The 27,315-nt window shown below is 41.4% G+C and overlaps 1 protein-coding gene across 1 annotated transcript; it reads right to left on the reverse strand.

Moving 5' to 3' along the window:
* Nucleotides 1–955: 955 nt before the first annotated feature.
* LOC144492281 (protein-glutamine gamma-glutamyltransferase 2-like) lies at nt 956–26,526 on the reverse strand. Its single transcript, XM_078210275.1, has 13 exons — nt 26,514–26,526; nt 26,148–26,327; nt 25,449–25,691; nt 20,190–20,308; nt 19,959–20,087; nt 18,278–18,455; nt 16,276–16,417; nt 14,329–14,432; nt 11,693–11,935; nt 9,920–10,186; nt 8,495–8,655; nt 6,088–6,224; nt 956–1,639 (listed from the first exon to the last, which is right to left on the reverse strand). Exons 1-13 carry the CDS (start codon nt 26,524–26,526, stop codon nt 1,489–1,491), a joined length of 2,067 nt encoding a protein of 688 aa, XP_078066401.1. The 3' UTR covers nt 956–1,488.
* Between the last annotated feature and the right edge of the window lie 789 nt (nt 26,527–27,315).

Raw genomic sequence — 27,315 nt, forward strand, 5'->3', positions numbered from 1 at the left:
AGCCGCATTCTATCACTTTTTTTCTGCGCAGTTGGAGGCACCGATTGAAGCTGCAGGATTTTGGGTGCGTTAAGCCCCGGCCACAGACTTCTCCAGTGCGATTCAGAATCGCTGATATTTTTTCAGGCAGACTGCATATGGAGGCGTCTAAGAACAGGCCTAAAAGTCGGATCTGAAAGACGTCCAGTTTCCAGTCTGCCCAGCACTTAGAATCAAAATGGTAAAATAGGGCCCCATATCTGCAAAGGATGTTCAGGGAGCAACTCTCCAACCTGAACCTCATGAAGAATGTGCATATTTTAGTATTGGCGATGGAGGGCACCCTTGATGGGAACTTGCATCACCTTCCTCCAGACGATCGAACTCAATTACTAGGTAATCAGACACTAACTGGAGAGTGTTGGGCTTTCTGTTGGACTAAGTCCCCAGCAGGGTGTAAATTGTTTTTAGGTGGCTAAATAATGAGTTTAATTGCCTTACCACCACTAGCAGGTAAGTTTCATGCATTGGACCCTTCCCGCCACTCACCTAATGCAGGACAGCTTTCCCACCATTGGCAGTCGGGCACATGACCTCCCATGCAATTCTGCAAGCCCGCCCACTCTAACAGGCTCCACTAAATCCAGCCATATGTCAGATGTCTTCACTAAGACCGTCCTCATCAAAATTTGCCACCCACTGCAGCCTCATAGCAGAGCAAGGACAGCATTGCCATTGGCTGTGAAGGTGGTGGTGAATTTTTATGAATACGTCTCCTTCCAGCATTCCTCCATGTCTGCTTTGTTACTGGTGGAAGGTAATAATGCTACTGATAGGTAGGGCTTGAGCATGTGACTAAAATTCTCACGATCCTGAATTCTCACTCAGTTGTGTTGTCAGAGATGATAGGGGCCCAGTGTTTGCCACAGTGATGGGCTGATTGTGGCTGGGCTGCTTTGCTTTGTCCTTTGTAGGTAGAATTCAAATGTAAAGTGAATTGTGTGCTGGAGAAAGGATTTGTCTCCAGTCCTTTTTGTTCCCTCAGCAACTAGCTGGACAAATGTCTTAAGACTTTTAAATTACTTATTGGCTTTATCGCATTATTATTCACCAGAGATGCTACCTGTTAAATATAAGTGTTGAACCACATAAACAGCACATTACTTACAACAGCATAGCATGTTGAAAATCTGTTTAATAAGGACATTGATAAGTCTTTAACATTTAGTGTTTGTATTGGTCACGTTTATTGATGTAGTTAGCTTAATATCAAAACATTGCAAGAAAATTTGATTCATGCTTGAATAATTAAAGCTGCCCTTTCTATTCAGAAACAACATTAATAACATAAGATACAAAGGGAAGCATTTGCTGGATTATAGGAAAAGGGTGGGGGATGGGACTAGCTAAATTGCTTTTGCAGAGCTGGCATGGACTTGACAAGTCCAATGGCCTCCTGCAGATTCCTCTGTGGATTAAAATACTTAATAAAATGCTGGTGATCGTTTGCTAAGCTCGTCTGACGATAACGTTGGTGGAACCTTTAACATCGCGGAGTCTGTTGCTGTCGAAATCCACCATCAGTTTTCGTAAGCCAGTCTTGCTTGGCTTGAAGGACACATTCACCACAACCTCTTGTCCAGGGTGGATTGCTGCAATACTTTATTTATTAAAAGAAGAAATAAACAGACACAAGAGAAATATAAAAGGGGTTTCTTCTAATGTGAGGTTCTATTAGAATTAAAATCATGTAAAATGACCAAATGGACCACATTTGATCTGCAGAAACTTATATATATGTGGGTGCAGGTACCCGCGCAACCCTGTGCAAGACTGCCTACAGTTATCTGATTATCAGTAGATTAAAACATGGGGCTGGATTAAACAGTTTCCAGTGGGGGAGGCAGAACCAAAGTGCATGGTCCACTTGCTACCGCCTCCGCCATCTTACAACCATAAATTAAGTGTTGGCCAGCCAATTAGCATTGGGAAGGGGACTCCACGCTCAATCAGGTATCTAGCATGGGACATCAGGCAAGAGAGGGGCTAGGCCACGAACCAGAAGTCGATCACCATCACCGTTCTAAGGACCCCTGCCCTCTCACATCCTGTCAGTCTAAAAACAGTGAATAAATAGAGTCTACTAACATCCAAATGCTGCCACCTGCAGCAGCAGACTCTTCTTCCACTCGTGCAGCCAGGGTCCTGTTTTCAGGCCTTTTCATCCACCCATGTGCCACCTCCTCGAATATGGCATAAATTATTCCCAACTTTTTCCCATGTGACTACCGAGAAATGGAGTGGACAACAAAGAATTGCACTGAATTGGGTCTTTAACAAGCTCAATAGCTTGCCAATATTTTTTTCAAGATGGCAGACAGGCTTCTGATATCACTGCCTGCTCGCCTTCTGTATATCAGAGACTGGCGAGATGATGCCGATTACCGACTCATTGTCATCATGCCACAGTTTACATAATTGCTGTGGGAGCAGTGGCCAGCCCAATCTGTGGCCGTAAAATCCACCTCATGCAGTTTTCATCCAAAATATATAGTGGGAAATAGTGGGAAGAAAAATTCACAAGGAATGTAAATATTGTAAGCCTAAAGCCCCACTAAAAGCCTCTCTCAGAACTCCTTCCAAAAATTTGTTAGCGTGGCATTCCTCGAGGCTGCTGGAAGTAAACAACCTCGAGTGAAACTGTTCCAGCATTAGATGCATACTGATTTAAATTGGCTTTTCACATTGACAAGAATTGGCTAATCTTTAAACACCTAAAATCATGCATTATTTCAAATCTATCACAGCCCAATTAGAAGTACTAAAGCTACCAATACAGCAGTGAACATTGCCTTTAGTCTGGCTGTCTTCAAAGACAGGATGTGGGGGAGAGAGGACCAGGGAGCAACTGGATCGCAAGAGGCACAACAGTTGAATCAGAAATAAAGATGATGAGTAAATAAACAGTATCCAAGGATGCTTTGGCCTTTCAATCTCATTTTTAATGCAGCTAGTGTTCTCTTGCTGAGGGGCCGCAGGGGGCAGTCTGCTGAGTCTGATCTAAGAGTAAAAGCTGGTAGCTCAGTTTCCAGAGATAATTATCTAACAGAGTAATGAAATACAACAAAATTATTCAACTGTTCTGGTTTCCTGCTGGGCCTGGTCCTTGGGTTTAAAACATAATGTTGCAGCTGCAGTTCTTCCCTCACAACTTGTACAATGTCAAGAAATTGTTTAGAGAAAGGTAGAATTCTTCAATTAGATTGTTAAAATAGTTCTAAATAAATCAGTGGAGAAATGTGAGCGTTTGTCAGTGTGTCGCCAGCATTCACTGCATGCCCTGTCCTAAAGTATGCAATGGAATGAAGTGGCACAGAATCTCAATGCTCCCACCATGTGTGCAGCCAATGCGAATGGGGCCCAGGGTCTTGAAGCCTCATTACAATGTGTGGAGCAGATTGAAGAAGGTTCTGATATTCAGTGCTTCATTGCAAAGAGGATGGGTAGGATAAAAATGGTTCTGGTAATCTGTGCTCAATTGCACTACGTGGCAGAAAACAGATGGAGCAGGGTGCTGTGCAATGCAATAGGTATTGTGTCCACTATTCTCATTTTGGTGAATTATCAATATCAACTGCAACACCAGAGCGGCAATTCTCTGTCAGCACTTCTCTACAGCAACAAAAAAACTATTGATTCTGTATTCTATGGATTGAATCATGATAATGCTGTGAAAGTGCTGCATGATGTAACTGAAGAACAATTAAAGATAATAAGCGTGCTCGAAGCTACATACATTTACACATAGGGCCTTGTCCTTTGCAGTCAGAATGAGCATGTTCACACATCGTATCTTTATCACTAAACAAAAGCTTGGGGGGACAGTCATTCCCTGGTTCATTTCCCATGGCAACGCCTTGGCCAGAGTCAACCCATGGCAATGCCTTGCCCAATCTGAGTCAACATGTCTGTTTTGAATTTTAACAATTGCTCGGCAGTTAAACGTTCCCTGGTGCATTCACCATGGCAATGCCTCTACCAATCAGTGTTCACTTGCCAATCAATGAGCACTCTTCTCTTTTGCTGGATAAATCATTATTCCCTTTACAATTGGTATTCTTGCATCTGTCCTGATGAATGCAAGATGAAAACCTTCGACAGCATGTCTCTTCTATCAGTAACACTCAAGTTATGTACTGCCAAATAACTATTTATAATGCTCACAAACACAGAGGGCCCAATTTCACCATCAAGTTGCGCCCATTTTCAGGCGCACGAGAACTTGGTAAAGTCGGGCGTGAGGTGAGTAGCGCGATCCACGCCCGCCTCCCTGCCGGTTCCCCCTTTACCAAGACCCGAAAATGGCTGCAATTGGGACCACCCTGAAACGGCTGTGACGGCCATTTAAATGCATTTGCAGACATGCTCTACAAAAGTCCAATTCAGGCGCTCCAGCTAGTGAGGAGATAAGTGCCGAGGGTCCGATGGCTCTCTGCTCGGTGGGGATGGGGTGAAGGGGGGGGGGGGGTTGGCTGCCACCCTGCCTTGTGATCAGTGAGAGGGAAGGGGGGGTCCGCTGCCACTCTGCCGGAGATCAGTGAGGGGGAAGGGGGGGGTCCGCTGCCACTCTGCCTGAGATCAGTTAGGGGGGGGTTCACTGCCACTCTGCCTGAGATCAGTGAGGGGGAAGGGGGGGTCCGCTGCCACTCTGCCTGAGATCAGTTGGGGGGGGGGGGGTGGAAGGGGGGGTTCACTGCCACTCTGCCGGAGATCAGTGAGGGGGAAGGGGGGGTCCGCTGCCACTCTGCCTGAGATTAGTTGGGGGGGGGGCAGGGGGAGTCCGCTGCCTGAGATCAGTGGGGGGGGTGGGGGGGGGGGCAGGGGGGAGTCCGCAGCCACTCTGCCTGAGATCGGTGGGGGGGGGGAAAGGGGTCTGTGATTGGTCTGAGTGGCGGAGGGGATAAGTGGGTTAGTAATGTTGTGGGGGTGGGGCAATGTCTGTGGGGGCCAGGGAGAGGCATTATCCGGCCCAGGAGCAATGTGGCAGGAGAGCTGCATTCTATCTTTTTTTTCCTGCGCTGCGCAATTTGAGGCGCCGATCGGAGCTGCAGAATTTCAGGCAAGTTAAGCCCTGCCCACAGGCTTCTGCAGTGAGATTTGGAATTGCTGATATTTTTTCAGGCAGAGTGTGTATGCGGGCACCTCAGAACGGGTCTAAAAGTTGGATCTGAAACACTCCCAGTTTCAAGTCCGCCCAGCACTTAGAATTAAAATGGTAAAAAAGGGCCAGCTATAAAACGTCACTGATAGCTGCACAGGGATAAATAACCTATTTAAGAGAGATGAATTTAAAGATACATAGCACTGGGATAGCAGGAGAGTGAAAATAACATAAATCACAACTGCCTCACCTGGATTTCACAAATGAAAGGGCAGTTTTAAAATATAAACTTGTTGATTTGACAAAACTTTAACAACTTGTCGCTCTATTCAGCAATATTCAAATTTCTTGTTAATAATATTTAAACAGATGACAGGTGAACATGTCCCTGTTCACATTACTCTGTATCTCTTGTTTCCAAGCGGACTGAAATTACTGATTATTTACCAGCACATACATTTCCCTTGAAATTGGTATTTCCAAAACCATTTCTACAGTGCCATCACATCACTTACAGCAAGAAATCTCATTGAACAACTGACAAAATGATAACCTAACCCTTATTGACTACCATGTGTTTTTTTACCAATCAAATTTCTTTGAGCTTTCAGTTCCTAAGGCAATGACCTACAGATGGCACTGTTAACTTGCACTATCTCCAAAATGTACAAGAACTCACGAACACCAACAGTCCAGTGACACACAGGAACTCTTTAATCCGTAACATCCCAGAGATGCAGAGGGAGTGTTAATCTGTAACATCAGATGATTTGAATTGTTTGACTGATATGAAAAAGGATGGCCATTAAAAATATTATTTTCCATCATTAAACATTAGCAGTATTAGTAACAAGTTGCAAGTATCTGACCATGAATGGCATCGCACAATATCCAGTAGTCACATTCTATAACATCTCTTTACTGAAATGTTCAAGTATGTTACTCACGGAGATTTAATTTGCTGTAGATCGGTAAGTCCAGTGCCTTCCACACTGAAGATGCCTTCAGTTAATGTGATGGGAAGAGGATTCGAAAACTTTATTCGGACAGTTAGCTCTCTATACAGGATTGGTTCACCAATCACCTAGAATGAGGCATCATATAGGTAACGCATTTAGACACAACTAATCCATTTTACTTGAATAATACTTTTAGTTATCAATATCTGATTTTCAACACATAATTAAGGAACTTCAAAAATCAAATAGTAAATTCCTGGATTTTTTTTACTTTGATGAATAGGTTAGATCAGAGTTCTTCACAAAGTTGAAAAAAAAACTTAGGTTTGATATTGTTTTCCTGATCAGAAAGTAGGTTCCCATTATACATGTATCTCATCCATAATGTCAGGACATATATTAAAAATCTTTGATAGTGACAGCAGCTGTGTTGTTGCTAAACACAGCATACAATGATCACAATATTCTAGTTCCAAGTATATACTGGAAAAGTACATTTTAGCGTTAACTATTTCACATTTCAGTCAACATTAAAGATACTTATGCTTGCTCATACTGCATTGGTGATGTGCTATTTAAACAGAGATAGTAGTACACAGCTCATTCCCAAATATTATAAATTAATTTTCCTGCTGAAATATTTTAATGATCATGCAACTGCCCTGAAGATCCATATATGTACTGCAAATGAACTGTGTAAATAAATCTGCCTACCATTTAATTTACTGTGCCTTGGGGCACGGTGGCACAGTGGTTAGCCTCACAGTGCCAGGGACCCAGTTTCGATTCCCGCCTTGGGTCATTGTCTATGTGGAATCTGCACGTTCTCCACGTGTCTGCATGGGTTTCCTCCGTGTGCTCCAGTTTCCTCCCACAGTCCGAAAGACATGCTGGTTAGGTGGATTGGCCATGCTAAATTCTCCCTTCGTATGCCCAAACAGGTGCCGGAGTGTGGCAACTAGGGGATTTTCACAGTAACTTCATGGCAGTGTTAATGTAAGCCTATATGTGACACTAATAAATAAACTTTAAAACTTTGTTTTCTTGAGATATAGCTGAGCTCTAAGCTCTCCGAATAATGATGATTTTTCTATAAATTTATGTAGATATTTTTGGGTTATAATTTTTTTCCCTGAATTTTCAACTTTTTAAATGTTAAAGGAATAAGCCGGGAACAAAATTGCAAGATCAAGCAATTTTGAAACCTGCAATTCCTAAGAATATTATTTCATCATTATTAGAAAAAAACAGAATTAGAAGAATCATCATCTTTCCACATCTCAAGCAGTTTATGACCACTTGCCTACTATTAATAAATCTCCCAGAATTTGTTAATCCATAGAAACCCTACAGTACAGAAAGAGGCCATTCGGCCCATCGAGTTTGCACCGACCACAATCCCACCCAGGCCCTGCCCCCATATCCCTACATATTTTACCCATTAATCCCTCTAACCTACGCATCTCAGGACACTAAGGGGCAATTTTAGCATGGCCAATCAACCTAACCCGCACATCTTTGGACTGTGGGAGGAAACCGGAGCACCCGGAGGAAACCCATGCAGACACGAGGAGAATGTGCAAACTCCACACAGACAGTGACCATGCCGGGAATCGAACCCAGGTCCCTGGAGCTGTGAAGCAGCAGTGCTAACCACTGTGCTATCGTGCCGCCCATCCTACCATGTATTGGGAAATATTGGTGACAAATGATTCAACAAAATTCACAAGATACCAATTTAGCCAGAAGGGGGGAAGGTGTGTGTGTGTGTTTCCTGTACAGACATCATCAGTACTTGTTTCTCTTTTGTAATTAATATTCCTGATACCTAATCTGCTATTATCACGACCTAGCAACACATTGCCATAGTTGGAGATCTTCTACAACTTATTTCTTTACTAATTCAAGCTCATGGGGGAAATGGATCTTTATGCTTCTTCATATTAAACGCATCAATCTCTTGTGTATTTTTCTTTAGATTTGGACTCTTTAGTCCTGGTTAAAGTAACTTAAATTTACAATAGCTTAATAATTCCAAATATGTCTGTGGAACCATTTTCTTACCATTCTTATTTTCCACCTGAACCATTCTATTTGTGCAAAGGGAAAATGTAAGTGGAAAGAAAATGCATTGGAGCCAGGTACTCAAAGCACTGGCACTACTCTGATCAGATTCTGCAAAGCTGCTACTGTAGGTAGAAGAAGATTCCACTAGTCAAAACAAAGCCTTGTACCCAAACGCTGTTAAGAGGAGAATGCTGTCAAGGGGGAAAACGTGTCCTCTGCTCATTTAAACATCATTAATCACACTCCCAACTCAAAGTTCACCTCTCAATTCCTCCCATGACAATATAAATCTGCTTTTCCTATCAACACTGAGGGGTCTCGTGTTTACCTTCACAGTGAGCTGAGGCAGGTTCAGAGCAATGTCACATTCCTTAAGACTCATTTCAGATGTGCCTTTAGATCTAAGCGTGGCCGTCAGTCGAATTAAATTATGCTCGGAGAGATGTTCACCGTAGTCTTTGTACTTCAGTCTCATGACTTCTTTCTGAACTAATAAAAGCAAAAACAAATATCCACAGTTTTGATGGCACATCATGCTATGAGCTCTCAGGGCTGAGAGAGATGGTCCAGAATTGAGGCAGCTTTGAAACTAGGTGATGGAGGTGCACCAAAACAGGCTAGATACAGCCACCGCTTCCTTCTCCAATGTAGAGAATGGTCTGGCTTCCTCACAGTAGCACTCATAGAACCGTTATCATGTGATACAAGTGTTTGCACTTGCATCCTACTATTCTGTGACATAATTTACTGTGATACTGGCAGAGTTAGACTTCTTTCCATCTGCTGGTTTATCAAGAGTCAGTGATAATGCATAATGATCATATCTGTCACTTTACTGAGCAACTTAGGCAAGTTGGAGCACAGAAAGAAAGCCATCCATTCCAGATCTTAATTGCAGCTTAGAGAACGAAGTATGCTTTTAGTATAAGATTTTTTTGTTGCATTATTTAAAAGAAAATCTAGTCTGATTGTGCTCAAAATGCAGTCACTAGTAGCTTCCTCAAGATACTCTCAATTCTGAAGCTTGTTTTAACTCAACAGAAAATAGTAAACCAAGATTTGCTTAAAGTACTGTACGGTTGTGTGATCTGGTTCAGAGCTATATGCAGGTTCAGATTCAACACTGAATCCAGGTGGGTGCTAGATTAAATAAAGTTCACAATTTGTTGTAAGATCACCTGAAAAGGATCTCAAGACTTTTGTTCTTCTTAAAGTCCGTCTCCAATTTCTCCCTATTAGCTATCCTCTCCTGAAGGAAGTCTCTCATGCTGGGTCTGGGATTGTGGCACCCCTAAGTTGCATTTTTTGAGCGTAAGGTTAGACAGTGATGTTCAGTAGGTTATCCAACCATGCATCATTTTTCAGTTAATTGACAAATGTGATAAGTGAGCATCATGATAGAGCAACGAAAAATATTCTACTCATGCAACTGGCAGAGTCACAGCAATTGTGTCACAGAGTGGTACAGTTCATCTTAGGCTAGTAATGGCACTTAAAACCTTGATTCTCAGCCAGCACTAACTGCAGAACTGCCCTCTAGAATGAAAATAATGGCTATTATAGCTTATCCCTGAAAATCCTCCCTTTCTCTCGGAGGGGGTGCATTCGTCACTACTCATTACATCTCTGCACCGAATTAAGAAACTCACCACATCTTCCAACCTTACAGGACCCCAGGTAGCCCATAGCACCACGAAAGTGATGCACACACTTTACAACAATGAACCAACATTTTGCAGAAAATTGCAATTACCTGCGGCAGCTTTTAACACAAATGTAGTCGATCTCTTGCTGAATTCCATTAAACTGAACCCATTGTATGTTACAGTCATTGCAGATAGAGTTAAATGGATATCTTTGTCCATAAAACCATGGTTAACAATGCTGAAATTGACATCGAAATCACTTCCAAGGACTGGCTGAGCATACTTAATACTGATCTTTAAATCTTTCTGTTGTTTGTTGGCAGATTTGATTTTCATTCCTGCTTTGTTGTAGACTTCCCGTTCCTTTGTAGAACCTGTGAAAAGGAGGATGCTATTCATTCTATTGGGTAATGGGAAATGGAATCTGGTCGCGGGACAAGATAAAGAGTTCTGTGGTGGAAACAATCCCTACATAACTTAAATAAGGTGCATTCTCAACATTGTTCAACAAACAATGGTACATTGACCCTGTAATCCCAAAATGTGTACTTGTTAGTAATTTTGAAGTCTATTCAGAAACAACACCGTGCATAATTACTAGTTTGTAATCATAACGAAACATGCAACTCCAGTTGTTTCTTCAACTTTTTGTTAAGCCTAGTCTTCAAGTCACCTTAGCCTCATCAACTTGAGAATTCATGTGATCGGATACTACAATCATTTCCATATTATTCTGCTTCTGTCATTTTGCTTGTTCACTACTTTTTAGGTTTGTACAAGTCAGCCAATGATTCAGTGATTACAGACCCCAGATGATTAACAGTCACAAAATCTAGGATTTAGAAAGGATCTATAAAATCCAAGAGAGAAGATATTAAATCAGTCAACTTCAGCCAAACATTTTGACTCGAGCATTCTCTCCCCAGTTTCCATCAAAATGAAGGTGTTGCACAAAAACTTATTACAATGGGCATTGGCATCCATTTAAATAGTCATCTTGTTTGTTGCAACAACAGCTTACATTTATATAGCACAATTAACATAGTGAAGTGCCCAAGTTGCTTAATAAGAAGAGTATCAATAAAAATATTTTTGACACCAAGCCAGCAAAGTAAATGTCTCTAGAAATGTATTTGGATAAAGGAGGGTTGTGCGAGCTTTGGTCCCTTGCCCATAATAATGTTGGGCCTTAGGTTGAAAAGTGGCAAGGAATGACTTTAATTGGGAACATAGAATATAGAACAGTACAGCACAGAAAAAGGCCCTTTGGCCCACGATGTTGTGCCGAGCTTTATCTGAAACCAAGATCAAGCTATCCCACTCCCTATCAGAAAAGATTGAAAAGCACAGCTTAAGAGCTGTGTACATTTGTTGGGACTTCATACCGTAGCAATGAACTCACCTGTTGTGAAACTGATGGGATTGGGTGTAATTCTGGTTTTCAATCCTGTCCGATTTTATTTCTCATCATTATCAATGAAGTTTAATATTGGGAAGGATGTAAAATCAGCATCCCTCTGATCCCACAGGCTTCCATCTCAGCAAGTTAGGTTCAAATTAGTTCCAAATGTCTCTCATATATTGTCCCACTTGAACAATAGTTCAGAGTGGAACCTCCACCACGTGAAAAATAGGAGAAAGAAGCCAGTTTCTTATTGGGGAAAGAAAAAGCAATCCAGAGATAAAGTCATTGCTGAAGCCTATTTTGCCATTTCCTCGTATCAAGGTTTGGAATAACATTACCAAATCTCTGGGAACATGTTGGCTAATATATGTGACAGTGGTGGCAGAGATGAGGGACAAAAAAGATGGCAAACTTGAATTAAATATTAACTTATACAACTTCCCTTTGATTATTGTGAACAGTAAGAAAAACCTACCCTCTGGATATTTATAATCATGTGTTAAATCCTCCCACTCATCTGCGTAAGCACTTTTTGTAATGATCTGTTTTCCAACTTTGTGCTGTTTGACTCCTAGCTCTTCTTTCGATCCATCTTTATTTACCAGCCAGTAAACCACATCCGCATTGACCTCAGCAAAGATGAACACAGCGTCATATTTCATGTCCACATGACCTTCCTTTATTGCTTTGACAGGGCAAGGGCCACAGCAGTATATGCCTGTTGGGACAAGGACACGACTGTAAGATACTGGAGGAATCTCTTCTTGGGCTATATTATAACTTTCTCCCTATTCCTCGCCCTGAGGACAGTAACTGGTGATGCAGTTTGCTTTTCACTGCCTCCCTCAAGTGGTCATTCTGCATAGCTGGGCCTAGACTGTGAGTTTGAAATAAGCCCAAAAATATCCACATCCAAATTCCACACGAGTGTTTTCAAGCAGGGGGTAGAACAATGAAAATTACAGCACAGGAACAGGCCCTTCGGCTCTCCAAGCCTGCACCGACATGCTGCCCGTCTGAACTAAAACCCCCTACCTTCCCGGGGACCATATCCCTCTTTTCCCATCCTATTCATGTATTTGTCCAGACACCCCTTAAAAATCACGATCATATCTGCTTCCACTACCTCCCCCAGCAGCGGGTTCCAGGCACTCACCATCCTCTGTGTAAAAAGCTTGCCTCGTACATCTCCCTTAAACCTTGCCCCTTACATCTTAAACCTACACCCCCTAGTAATTGACTCTTCCACCCTGGGAAAAAGCTTCTGGGTTGCTATAGAGATGAGGAAAGGAATTCATGCTGACTTCCCCCTCATCCTGCAGTTCGGGATCTATATGGGAACCCAGCTGTAACATGAATGGAGACCAGCTCACACATAAAGAAAGACCAATTGGGAAGATACTGGAGTGCCCGCTGATGTTTATGGACCTGAATCCAGTACATATTTACAGGAGAAGGAAGGAGAAAACAGACATAAAAATCCAAAACTATGAACATTAATACTTTAAATCTAAAACATTAAATAAAACATTCCATACAATTTCAAGTAGTTGAATCACAGCTGTAGCTATAAAAAAAAATACTTAAAATTACAGAAAAAGAGCAGTTAACTGTGATGTACAGCTAGCATTAACACATGGCTAATGACCCAACTGGTAGCTTCTCTGCCAGAATTTCTATGATTCTGCAATCCAAACTGTGATCTCTCCATCTGGAACAAGAACAGCAGGCCCACTGCAACACCACCACTCCTGTAAGCTCTCCTCAGAGTCATACACCATCCTGACTTGGAAACACCATTGTTCCTACACTGTTGTTGGGTCAAAATCCTGGAACTCCCTCCCTAACGCCACCTGGACTGCAGCGGTTCATCATCACTTTCCCGAGGACAAATAAGGGGTGCAGAAAATTGGAGATGTGCATAAACTTTTAAAACTCATCAAACTGCAATATAGAGTGTGGCACAGATTCACCAGATTGATACCCAAGTTAAAAAGATTAAAAGGCACAGTGGCAGGCACTGCTGCCTCACAGCACCAGGTGCAAACTCAGAGGGTTAAATGGACTCCTTCTGCACTATGGGGTTTCTATGGATTCTATGAGGACAGGTAATATAGACTAGCCATGTGTTCCCTTGAGTACAGAATATTAAGGAGTGATTTAGTTGAAGAGCTCAAGATGATTACAGGATTTGAAAAGGTAGATAGAGAAAATGTATTTCTCAGGTGGGGAAGTCCAGAACCAAGGAGTCATAACTTTACAATTAGAGCTAGGCCATAAATAACTGATGTCAAGAAACACTTGTTCATACTAAAATTAGTGGAAATCTGGAACTCTTCCCCAAAAAACTGTTGAGGCTGGGAGTCAATTGAAAATTTAAAAATTGGGATTGCTATATCATTGTTGGAAATTACATTAAGGGTTATGGAACTAAGGTGGCAGAGCGATGGACTTAAAATATGGGCCATCCATGATCTGACTGAATGATGGAACATGCTCAAGAGACTGAATGACCTGTTCCTGTTTCTAATTCCAATTCTTGAGGGTTAGGCTGACGATGCAGAATGGATCCTTTTTTAAAAATTAATTCTTTCATGGGATGTGGTTGTCGCTGGCAAGGCCAGCAGTTGTTAAACTGAGTGATGTGCTGGGCCATTTCAGAGGGCAGTTAAGAGACAGTCATATTGCTGTGAGTCTGGAGTCACATGTGGACCAGACTAGGTAAGGCTGGCAGAATTAGTGAAGCAGATGGTTTTGTTCACAATCAATGATAATTTCATGGTCACCATCACTGAGATTAGGTTTCAATTCCAGATTTTCTTTATTAATTGCATTAATTTTATTAATCCATTTGCCTAGAGCATTCGCCTAGGTCCAGTGACATTATCACAACACCACCATCTCCCCCACTAAGAATCAAGGTGATTTTACTTGAGTCTCACAGTCAGAGCTAAAGCAAATATCAGGGCTCTGAGTCTACCCTGGTGAAGCATCATCTTTTTCTGATCCTTCTCACAGCCAGATATTAATTGGTGTGGGGTCAATCTGGACACCAATATATATATTAATTATACCGAATATATGAAAAGGCCAATTCAATTCTAGTGTTACCATCACTCCGCTCTTGTGGAGTTGGATCTAAAACTTGCCATCCATCATAGCCAGGAGGAAGGTCAGGACGGGTCATCCATGCTTCCAGCCAGCTGTGGTAGTTCCTGTGTGCAACAATGTAGTAATATAAATAGTTCGAATGAAAGCCCTCAACCTGATTCATCAGACATACAGCAATGAATATGGAGAAGTCCTGGCAGTCATGAGCTGTCAAAATATTAGCACATGACCAGACATCAAACAATAAATTATGTTGATTTAGGTTTCTGGTGTTTTCACAACTTTTCACAATATACATTAACGATTTGGAGGAGGGAACTGAAGGCACTGTCGCTAAGTTTGCAGATGATACAAAGATATGTAGAGGGACAGATAGTATTGAGGAAGTAGGAGGGCTGCAGAAGGACTTGGACAGGTTAGGAGAGTGGGCAAAGAAGTGGCAGATGGAATACAATGTGGAAAAGTGTGAGGTTATGCACTTTGAAAGGATGAATGGAGGCATAGACTATTTTCTAAATGGGAAAATGCTTAGGAAATCAGAAACACAATGGGACTTGGGAGTCATTGTTCAAGATTCTCTTAAGTTAACGTGCAGGCTCAGTCAGCAGTTAGGAAGGCAAATGCAATGTTAGCATTCATGTCGAGAGGGCTAGAATACAAGAGCAGGGATGTACTTCTGAGGCTGTATAAGGCTCTGATCACACCCCATTTGGAGTATTGTGAGCAGTTTTGGGCCCCATATCTAAGGAAGGGTGTGCTGGCCTTGGAAAGGGTCCAGAGGAGGTTCACAAGAATGATCCCTGGAATGAAGAGCTTGTCGTATGAGGAACGGTTGAGGACTCTGGGTCTGTACTCGTTGGAGTTTAGAAGGATGAGGGGGGACCTTATTGAAACTTACAGGATACTGCGAGGCCTGGATAGAGTGGACGTGGAGAGGATGTTTCCACTAGTCGGAAAAACTATAGCCTGAGGTTGTGCCTCCTGGTTCAAGGGCCAAACCTTTAAAACAGAGATGAGGAGGAATTTCTTCAGCCAGAGAGTGGTGAATCTGTGGGACTCTTTGCCGCAGGAGGCTGTGGAGGCCAGGTCATTGAGTGCTTTAAGACAGAGATAGCTAGGTTCTTGATTAATAAGGGGATCAGGGGTTATGGGGAAAAGCAGGAGAATGGGGATGAGAAAAATATCAGCCATGATTGAATGGTGGAGCAGACGTGATGGGCCGAGTGGCCTAATTCTGCTCCTATGTCTTATGATCTTATTGTGTTGCAGATTTGATTTGGATCAATATACCTTAATTAGATCCAAGATATGTTTGTTTTAAAGACAGGTACAACCATGTGTTGTTCCAACAGAGATGTTAAATCCCCAACATCAAAGCCCGAGAAGTCTCCAAGATGAAGGTTAAACATCTCACCAATGTGAAGGTGATGGTGGTTAATTTCTCCTATGCCAAAGTGAAGGGTGGAGTGGGAGTCTGTCAAACAAGGTAGGAGAGACAGGAGTCACTCTTTTGCCAAGGCCAGAGAGAGCCACTCCAATATGAAGACAGAGACATGGGTGGCTAATGGTGGTGGTGTTGAGGATAGTTTCTCGAATGCTAAAAATCAGAAAGTCTCTCTCTCTCTCTCTGTTTCCAAAGCCAGAGAGCTCTTCAGTCATTATTTTCATCTGGGGGTAAGTCAGCTAGCCTTATCTACTGAGTTGTCATCAAGTGCTCTTTTAAGAACGTGGAGGAGACCACAGACTAGGAATAGTGATTGAACGAGGGAAAGAATAGGAAAAGCGGAATTGGGATAAAGTCAATGTTTTTCTGAAGCAAAAAGCCCACACCATGTAATATTATAGACATAAGCACTAAATTGATGTTCTTTCAGAACTGTCACACATTCGTGAGTATATGTAGTGTCCATGAACAAATACTGGAAGGGAACAATTCCTAATACCTACCACACCATATCCTTCTTCTTTGAAGGCAAGCGCGAGTAATCTTCACTACTATAATACTGATCCACTTTGAGATTACCATCTGTGTCATGAGCAGAGGCATAGTTTGTAACACAACGAGTTGGGATCCCCAAGCACCTCAGAACTGGAAAAGAAAGTGCAAGTACAGTGATGAATGAATCCATTTCAAATTAGCAATTCAAGGCGCTGCCAAGCTTGTGAGTGCCTATCAGTCTTCCCCTATTACTCACTCAGTAAAGCCATTGCCAATGAGCAACTCAGCCAAAAAGTCCAGGGAGGCCCAATGTTTATTTTCTGGACTGAGTATTGCTTGCTGATCTCAGCTGGGGATGCTACACATTGGTCTCAAGAACCTTGTGATAAGGAAAAGAGAAAGATAAACCAAGATTCCCACTCCTGATCACTATTCTTTGAGTTCCCTCAGGAGATGATCTATATATGGCTACTATGCGGGCGTGGATTGACTCTTTACCTTGACCTTATTATATTGATAGCAATAATTTTTTTAAAATCAGTGTAATCAGAGGACAGTAATTTTACACAAAAAAAATCCAAGACGAGGTGGAACATTTTAATGTCTGAGCAGGTCCAAACAATTGCTTGTCACTTGCCACACTTACTGATGTAGAAATTTGCCTTGGGCAGCTGGTATTCCATGGACTGTCTGTTATACACCCTGTACAATATACAGTTTTATTGTCTCTGACAGAATGGAATATCAGATTGGGCAGATTACACGTGGCCAGTGCTATTGTGCCTGCTTTATGCTATCGCCCAAGATGGATTTCTGCTCCATGGTGTGCGTTAATGAGGTGAATAATACCAACTATGATGGTGTAATGTAGTAATGGGGCGGCCTTTTGTCTGGTAAGATGATGGTTTGGGGCCATTGTGGTCAATTCTATATTAAACATCACTTGGTGTGGCCTAAGACCCCACTATGGCATGGCCGTCTTTGCTGCTTTATTTGCAGAAGTCAGTGGACTGAGAAGTGCGTGATTGACTGGCCCGCTTTCTCGGTTATGCATAGTGGTTATGTTACTGGACCAGTAATCCAGGAGGGCGAACTAATAATATGAAATCCCGATTCAAATCCTATAATGACAAGGGGAAATTTTACATTCAGTTAATTCAACAAATTGGCATGAAACGACCATATCATTGTAAAAACCAACTGGTTCACTAATGTCCTCTATGGAAGGAATTCTAACATTCTTATTCTTTTTGGCCTATATATAATTCCTATCTAATTGCAGACACACTGAAATGTGATAGATTCTTAATTGCCTACTGAAACGGCTGAGAAAGCTATCTAGCTGGGTAATTAAGGGTGGAAATAAATGTTGGCCTAAGTTTAAGTGTATTTATTAGTGTCACAAGTAGGTTTACATTTTCACTGCAATGAAGTTACTGTAAAAATCCCTGAGTCGCCACACTCTTTAGCATGGCCAATTCTCCTAACCACCACATCTTTTGGACTGTGGGAGAAAACCGGAGCACCCGGAAGAAACCCACACAGACCTGGGGAGAACGTGCAGACTCCACACAGACAGTGACCCAGGGAATTGAACCTGGGTCCTGGCACCGTGAGCTGCAGTGCTAACCACTGTGCCACCATGCCACCCTGTATGTCCTGAGAATAAAAAAACCACAAAGTAGTCAGTATCACCACAAATCTATGCAATGTGTCATTCAATTTAAATGCTCGTGTCAGGATATTAACAACTAACAGGAAGGACAGAAAAACCTTGGCGCACAGCTATTGAGATTCTGTCTATGTTATACATTCCAGAGACCCTATTAGTTCTTACTCGTGAAGTTTCTTGAGGAGGAAGAGAAATAATTAAAATATTCTCTGGCTACTTTGAAGTGAACAAACACTCCCAACAGCAATGAACATAGCTTGCAATTATAAAACATCTTTAACATAGAACAATATCCAAGGGTGCTTCACAGAAGTGTGAAGGACCTAGTAGGACCTTACCTGTGCACGCTACAGCAGCAAAGACCCAGCACTGCCCATATCGTACTTTTTCAGCCCCAGAACTGCTCCACATGCGTAAAATTGGGAGACTCCCGGTCCATCTGGTGGGGGCGATCCCATCAGTGTAATTACCATCCCACCTTCCCAAAAGCACACCTTTATCATCATTTGAATTCACCTTTGAAGAGGAGTGGGGGAAATAAAACCTCTAGTTTAATAAAACCTAATAATAAATGAATAAATAGTTACAAGTTGTACACATTTTCTGTCGAAGAGAAAGTCTCTTGATGAAGGCAGAGCTTTACTTAAGCAAATTTAATATACAAATAATTTTGACGAAGAGGTATTGTGCAAGGAAAGGTGAACTTGCCTGGCTTGTTGTATACTGTGCCAATGTTGGGTAGTACCTAAGGTCAGTTTCTCTTGGCTCCAGTCAGCCTCAGACTGTATACAGAGTGTAATATATGCCAAACATCAAAAAGGACCCTCTATGCTTAAAGGCCTTGGCTTCTTACTTTTGGACAAATTTACATGATGGTTAACATTTGGGAACAGGGTGTACATTGTAGCATTGATTCAAAGAACCCTTACCTTATTTACAGCTGATCTCGCACATAGTTGAATGGATGCCAGGCTCGTGATTGATACAAATAAGAGACAAATTTTTCTCTGTGTTATTTGCAATGAATTGTTTCCTCTGTATGTTATATTTTAATCTTATAATCAAGGGTAAAGCAAACGCGCAGAGGAAAACCATCAGGGATAACGGTCATAAGAATGCAGCAAACACTATACTTTCATCAGTTTCATGAACAAGAATCATTTGTTCAACATGGTCCTGTATTATTGAGTGGTAATTCTCCAATACAGAGATTCGTCTCTTAGCTGTGTCACTGGGAAGTGGTGAAAAGGCACTTCACAATGGGGATAAGAGGAAAACCAAACAGAATTGACAACTGGTCACCATGTGCAGATAATTGCAGCTTGGCATTGGCAAAGGCCTTTTTGATCAAGTCAGCTGCTGGAAATGGTTTGTATCACTGTGGTCTGGGGGTTGAACAAGGAAAAGAAAACACAAAAAATGAGGGTGGAGGTAAAGGGGAAGGGGGTGTCAGATATAATTGTTTTTGCAGTCAGCTTAAAATCAAGACTATACTTGTGATAGATTGAAAGAGGTAAGGTTGCATTGTAAACAGAGACCAAAACAACAGACTAGAGACAACAACAGATCTAGAGTGATTTGCAAGTAACTTACTTGATAATAAAAAAAGAAAATGCTGGATAAACTCAGCAGCTCTGGCAGCATCTGTGGCGAGAGAAACAGAGTGAACGTTTCAAGTCCATATGACTTCAGAGTCACAGAATCACAGAATACCACAGTGCAGAAGAGGCCCTTCGGCCCATCGAGTCTGCACCGACACATGAAATGCTCTGATCTGCCCATCTAATCCCACTTGCCAGCACTTGGTCCATAGCCTTGAATGTTATGGCGTGCCAAGTCTTACGGACTTGAAACGTCAACTCTGTTTCAATGCTGCCAAATTTGCTGAGTTTACCCAACATTTTCTGTTTTTATTTCAGATTTCCAGCCTCCGCAGCATTTTGCTTTCACCGGGTAATAATGTCCCCTTAAGGCAAAATGCACATTTACAGGAAGAACCTCAGATATTTCTGAACTCACCATAGCAGTCACTGTTCTGCTGATATATACAGGATCGCTTCTTCTTGGAGCATCAGCTAATGGATTTTTAAGAGCAGAAAGACTGTTGTCCAAAATTTGAAAGCAAATATCGATGACATCTTTTTCAAGCTGTAAAAAAAATTCACAAAAACAGCACAAAGACTTGGAACTACATGCTAAAATTGGAAAAACAATGGTGGGTAGATTGTGAAAACTTAAAGGATGTATTACTTGTCCAAAATTCCATGGTAACGTGTAGATGTTAGTATACGAGCCATGGTACAGCAGTCCATTCTCATTCAGGATGTACTCCTGCAGCAGGTCCTCATCAGGCAGGTACACAGCATCCTCTAAGGGGATAGACAACTTAAATTCCAAATGATGCTTGACTCCTTCTTGTAGCTTCACATCATTGTGCACAAACAAATGTTAAAAGTATGCTCAGAGACCAGCTCGCCAGTGGCTCACTGGGTTAGTACACCATCCAGTATTCAACCAGGTTTAATCTCATCTCCTGGTTACCATAGGCAGTGCTACAATTGAACAAAGCATTCCTGGGCTGGAAGGAGGAAACATAATAAGGTGGGTGTGATGAAGAAAGGTCACTGACCCAAAATATTAACTCTACTTCTTGCTGTACAAATGCTGTCAAACATGCTAAGTATTTCCAACATTTTCTGTTTTTATTATAGATTTCCAGAATTTGCAGGTTTTATAATCAGCTGGGTTCCTCTTCCTATTGTTACCCAGTGGCTTTAACTGAAATGTATGCTTATTGACCAATGTGTGCTTGTCAGCAAATAGAATTCAATATGGAGGTGTGAGGTGAAACACTTGGGGAGGGCTAACAAGGCAGAGGATTACACTATGAATGACAGGACCCTGAAAAGTATTCAAAATCAGAAGGACCTTAGAGCACATATCAACAGACTTCTGAAGGTGGCAGGACAGGTAGATAAGGTGGTTAAGAAGGCATATGGGATACATGCCTTTATTAGACAAGGCATATAATACAAGATCAAGGAGATCATGCTGGAGCTGTATAAAATACTGGTTAAGCCACAACTGGAGTACTGTGTGCAATTCTGGTCACCAGATAATAGGAAGGATGTGATTACACTGGAGAAGATGCAGAGGAGATGCAAAAGCCTCCTGAAAGCATGCCTCTTCTGTCATGCTTTTAACCACTTCCGCTAATTATTCTCATACCCCAGCTCAGGCTCATCCTCTTCTTTGTCAATTATCTTGGGGCATTTTATTACATTAGAGGGGATGTACAAATGTAACATGCTGTGTTGTTACAGTCACATAGAATATGCTAGCTTTCTCCATTTTTAAGCTCAATAAATGCAGATGTTTTGAAATAAGCAAACTCTCCTGAGCTTAATAGTGTATCACTGTACTCAATATTTGTATATTTACAATCAACACATTTGTTAAATATGAAACAATCATCAAATTCCTTTCCCAATTCAGCAAAAATGTGCTCATTTATAGCACTGATGATGTTAAGGCTTTGCTATGTTCCAAATCGCAGAGTTGCTCAAATTAACTGGATCTGAATGCCTGAATGATTTGCTATTTACTGGTAACAATTTACCACCGAGTTAAACACATGATCAGGAAATGCAACGTGGCATTAATACCATTAAACCAATGGCAACTTGATGCCAAGATTCATTGCCGGTCTGGCACTATAATGAGAATAAAAAATTCCAACAGTTGGAAATTAAGGTCCTCAAGTCACAGGAGGACTGAAAGGCATTTGTCGCTCACAAAGTCTTGAGCATTCCACTGTTTCTTGTTGGGTAAAGCCTCCATATAGAGATAGCAAACTGAAAATTAAGTTATTTTTTCATATAAATGAAATGTTTGGAACAATTTATTTTTATGGAGAACTGCATTATATGAAACAGTTTGCTGTGCAGGTTTGGTTGTGGGTACTTTTAGAGTCTAGTACTTTCAGGCAGACAGTTGTGCTGTCTAATAACCTAGATGTAATTTCTAGGGCCATTTAACAGCACAGAGTAAAGACTATGCTTTCATTCTCTGAAGATATGCACATAGATAGCAAATAACTGAATTGCATAACTCTTTTCTCAGTAATTTCATCAATGAAGAAAATAAACTCCAATACTCTTATGCAGTTCTCATGAAGCTAAATGGACCAGTGAAAATTACACAGTGGTCACTCCCATTAGATAAGTAACAAGCTTCCTACATTTTTCTCTATTTTCAAGATCTTATTCATCAGGAAAGACTCAAAGAGTTGGGACTCAGCACTTTAAAGAAGCATAGATGTAGGAAAATAAGATGTGTTTGTGTAGACTTTTTAAACTAAATAGATTAGCCATGATGTGGAGATGTTGCCCACTGAGGTGGGCACAGTAAGAAGTCTCACAACACCAGGTTAAAGTCCAACAGGTTTATTTGTAAAGTAAAGTTTATTTATTAGTCACAAGTAGTCTTACATTAACACCACAATTAAGTTACTGTGAAAATCCCCTAGTCGCCACATTCCAATGCCTGTTTATGTACACTGAGGGAGAATTTGGCATGGCCAATTGACCTAACCTGCACATCTTTGGACTGTAGGAGGAAACTGGAGCACCCGGAGGAAACCCACACAGACACGAGGAAAATGTGCAAACTCATCATAGACAGTGACCCAAGTTGGGAATTGAACCCGGGTCCCCGGCACTGTGAGGCAGCAGTGCTAACCATTGTGCCTGGCATCATGTGCTTTCGGAGCGTTGATCACTTACCAGTGGGACTCATCTGATGAAGGAACAGCGCTCCAAAAGCTCGTGATACCAAATAAACTTGTTGGACTTTAACCTAGTGTTTTGAGACTTCTTACTGTAAATAGATTAGGAAGGACCAATCTCAAGTTGTGCACAGCCAGAACTAAGTTAGAAAATGTGATTCTTTTCCTAGAGACCCGCGGACCAGGCTGGTGGACTAGAAGGTCTTTTACTGTCCATGATTATTCCTATGTTTGTGTATCTTATGTATATTAAGGAAATCCGTAGACCAGAACTGAGCCAGGTGCTTTTTTGGAAGAAGGAGAATGCTGGTTGAGTGACAAGAACATATTCTAAATGTCGAGTACGTGTTACATCTTCTGACAGTTTCAGTCTTATTTAATCCTTACTAGTCAATCTCTGTGGCTTGTCACATGAAGAGTCAAAACCAAATGTAACCAAAAGAGAATTGGGGTTAGAGGCTGGTGATATTTGCAGCAGGATTAGCAGACAGCCAGCCACCATTTTCAAGTTCCAATTGTCCTTATTATATTTCCTTATAAATCCCCATGCCCACATTTATAATGGAAACCACCCATGTGAATTGGTGTTATAAGTACAATCTCCCATCAATGGTGTTGCCAGAGTACACTCACAAAGGTAAGGTACTAAAGAGTGTAATTACTGTGTGACGAGACATCATAGTTCCCATTATAAAAGTGGATGAAGTTGACAGAATGACTACACAGATATAAGATCTTTATAAATAATAAAACATATTACGATCTCTCCTGGCGTTGCAGATGAAGAGGAAACACAGGAGTCAAATTTGAGGCATGATTGTGCATAAGGCCCAGAGAGACATTGAGAGTACAGTCCGGGGAATTTGATGATCAGATGAAGCAAAGTTTAAAAGCTGAGGCAACATCATAAATATCAGAACTGAAACCCCAAGGGGCAGACCCTACAGCACAAAATGTTTTGGATGGATTTCTAATAGGAGATGGGTACAGTCTTATCACTTTTTCTACAAATTATTTCCAGTTTTATATTTTCCTTATCTTATACTGAATTGTATTTTTCAGGTGTCTGTGTTTGCATGATCAAGAAACAATATAGTCAAAAGAATTTGGGGAAAAAAATCATTTGGAATGATTTGATTGGACACTTGCAAAGCACTTGCTGGTTAATGAATAGTATGTTTGAAAAATTGATCAAGGATCTGATTGCTTGATTTTCTGGTAACTCATTCCACATTAGGACTTTGTATTATTTTGATTTGATTTAATCACTGATGGGTAATTGATAACGTGGCAGTTAAGTGGTTCTTCAAGTCATTCACCATTTTGCTTACAGCTATGTAAGTGTCACTCCATAAACACAGGTTAGACAAAGGCTTTTAATTATATAGATACTTTATTTTTTTCTTTCATTTGGAATCTGCATGTTTTATTGCTGCTCTGAGGTTTTGTCATGTGCGCTCCTAAAAATTTCCTTGATTGTGACACTAAACCTCAGCTACATAGAACATCAGTGTGTGTCAGTGGTAGTAGCACTTACACCTTCTCTGAGTCACATTTTTGGTTAATGCCCTACTTAGGGCTCAAATACATAATCTACACTAAACAGTTCATTGTCGGAGGTGCAGTCTTTCAAAGGCACTGGCTACAATCAACATCAAACGGGCTAAATGTTCACTGCTCCTTGTGGAATTTTGCTGTGCACAAATTTGCTTCCATGATAACTTATAAAACAGTGACTCTACTTAGAAATACCATTGGCGGGGAAATGCTTTGGACCAACAGGAATGTGAAAAATGCAATAAGAATCTGTTTTGTACATTTTACCTTCTTTATAGGAAAAGGGTGTTATTCAGTTATATTCTGTTTTCACTGGATTCACAGCTCCCAAGGGCTACATTTAGAGCATGCCATATGCTTCACAGGAATTTCACTATGGACTCCTCCCATTTCAAATTGCCCCAGTATTTTCAAATCATTTCCACCAGCCAGTTTTTTTTTGCTTCTAAAGTTTTGCAATTAAATCTTTGCTCATTTGAAGAGAATCTCAGGCAAAAAATATGGAAGTCCTATTTTGCACAGCTTAACATAAATGCACTGGGCATTTTGGTCACACACTACTCACTGGAACTTTAAAATACATGAATTAGATAGTTATGAATATTTGCTTATTATCAACTAATAGAACAGTGAACCTTGCCACGCAACTATTAATATTAATCAATGCAAACCTTTAGTAAATAAAAGTGACATTTACATTTTGATAATTACCCTGACTAGATACTAACAAGCTATTAGACTAAATTAGAACAAATTTCAAGCCAGAGGTTTTCAAAGAATTTTTGGGATGCTGAATGTCTGGGATTATCTGATTTCTGTTCATTTGGTAAAAACAATACTCTAAGGTCTATGTGTAAGCACAATATTTGGCAAATTCTGTATTACTGCTTTCCTTTGGATAGTTGATACCCTCTTTGCTAAATTAAGTCGTGGTTTTTTAGGAGTGGGTAGCTATGTAGAAGGGTTCCTCGGAATGTGTTAATACCGAAGGTAGTTTCCCCCAGAAATATACTTAGGGCTGCCCCCACACACAAAAAAGGAAAAGTACGTTTGTATATACAACACAGCAGCATTCCTTGGAGATCAGTATCACTTGTTTTTAGAAAGTAGCGATTTAAAAGATGTGCACGCATACGGCTTAAATGAAGTCGAGGCGGGCAGTTTACCTGGACACCAGGGGTTGAAGAGAAGGCGAAAATCTCCTGCAGTGATCTGTTGGATAGATTCACCTCCGCTCGGGTAGAGAGTCAGATAGATTTGATAGTGGCCGGTGCAGGCATTGGGTGGACTATGCACGGTCAGGTGAATGTATCCTGGAATGGACTGTGGACGGAATGTCCATTGATCCCATTTCCTCCGAGAGTTCAGCACTTTAATTCGAGTCCCGTCGGCTTCCGATGGTGCGGGACCTGTACAGATGGTCACATAGCATAACCCGAGTACACTTGCAATTAATTGCCTGACTCGGCAATTAAAATATTACACTGAAAGTTAGTCATATCTGTATTTACTAAGTTCGATCAAAATTGAGATTCGAAATTAAATTGGATTCAATGACTCGATTTGGATACCTTACACATGTGTATTTTTATGCTGTAATAATTTCATTTTCCAGATGTTAAATATACCCAGCCTCCAGTTTTCACTGTTTATAAGAATGGGTAAGTCTGTCTTTGATCCAAGTGACTGCAAGGGTGGTTTCTAAACACGAGCAGCCACACATTGAACCAACAGTAACGTTTTCCTAACCTCTCGCCCAGAACTATAAACTCTGACAAGCTAGGAAATGCATACTGTTCGCAGCGAGTCTCAAACAGCGCAAAAACCTGAAACAGCCAGCCCCAAGGTGCAATCTCATCACCAACCTGTGTCCAGAAGGACTGCAAGCTGGTCTTCGCCTTCCACGAATGCTCGGTGTTTAAATTCCACATGCAAATAGAACTCTTGTCCTCTCCGCACCAGGAGCCTGTTCTGGTCAATTTCGATGGTGTGGTGCTCAGTGTTGTTGGCCTGACACTGCAAGTCCACCGCCCCCACGTACAAGTCTGCAATCCGAAAGCATTCGATATTTAGATTCAACACTTCCACCCAAACACCATTAAAGGGTCTCCTTCACAACGAATTATTGCCAATCTTTAACAAATTGAATTATTCGCAAATGTTTTCCTCTTACAAATAATATATTAAGCAAAATTGTTTTGCATTCCACCGAGTCGTATTTTAAGCCTTACCGTTTGTTGTCATATTTAAGTAGGTCTCCACTCCAAGGTAACTTGCTGCTCTTCACCCTTCACACGGAGAGACTGCTGATCCATGTCCAGTCATCTATTAATACAGGTCCTCCAGTGACAACATCATCGGAATATATGCCCGGCCTTTCCACACAAAGGGGCCTATTGAGATGATCAGCTCATTGGCTAACACAGGAATCCCCCCGGAGTCGGGGAGGGTAGCCAGCTCCTGCTCCTTCTGGACTCCATTCAAAATCAACATTGGGAGCCAAGGAGGGTGGAATAGCACAGCACCGAGAAAGAAAAACAGCCCGTCCCGCACAAAAACAAGTCTCCTACCGTGAGACTTACTGAGTAATTCCTGCACACTAATAGCAGCACTCACTTCCGTCAGTAAGGACATGTTGTCAGATGGAGGGAAAGATGAACCACTCGCCCTAATAAAGCACCCAATGAATCAAATAACACTCGCAGTGAACTGAGGGTAAATAAACCTCAGGTTCACTCTGGGCAATGAAAAACACGTTTACATTGTGGTCAACAAACACATCTGCAGTTTGGATTTAAATCTTCCAAATGGGAAGGGGAATGAAAAAGAGAGTTTTTCACCTTTTAAAGTTTTCAGGGCAACGGGGGAATAGGTCGACCACATGATTATTTACATTGAAACTGTTTCACTAAGGCTGAAGCTCACGTGTATATGCATCCTTGCTATAGGCAGTCTGAGAAATATGAGTGAGAGCACGGGAAAGAATGAGTAGCGATAGGTCTGGAATTATTACCCCGCTGCAACTTAAATACC

Source organism: Mustelus asterias, chromosome 4 (assembly GCF_964213995.1).
Source record: "Mustelus asterias chromosome 4, sMusAst1.hap1.1, whole genome shotgun sequence".
NCBI lineage: Eukaryota > Metazoa > Chordata > Chondrichthyes > Carcharhiniformes > Triakidae > Mustelus > Mustelus asterias.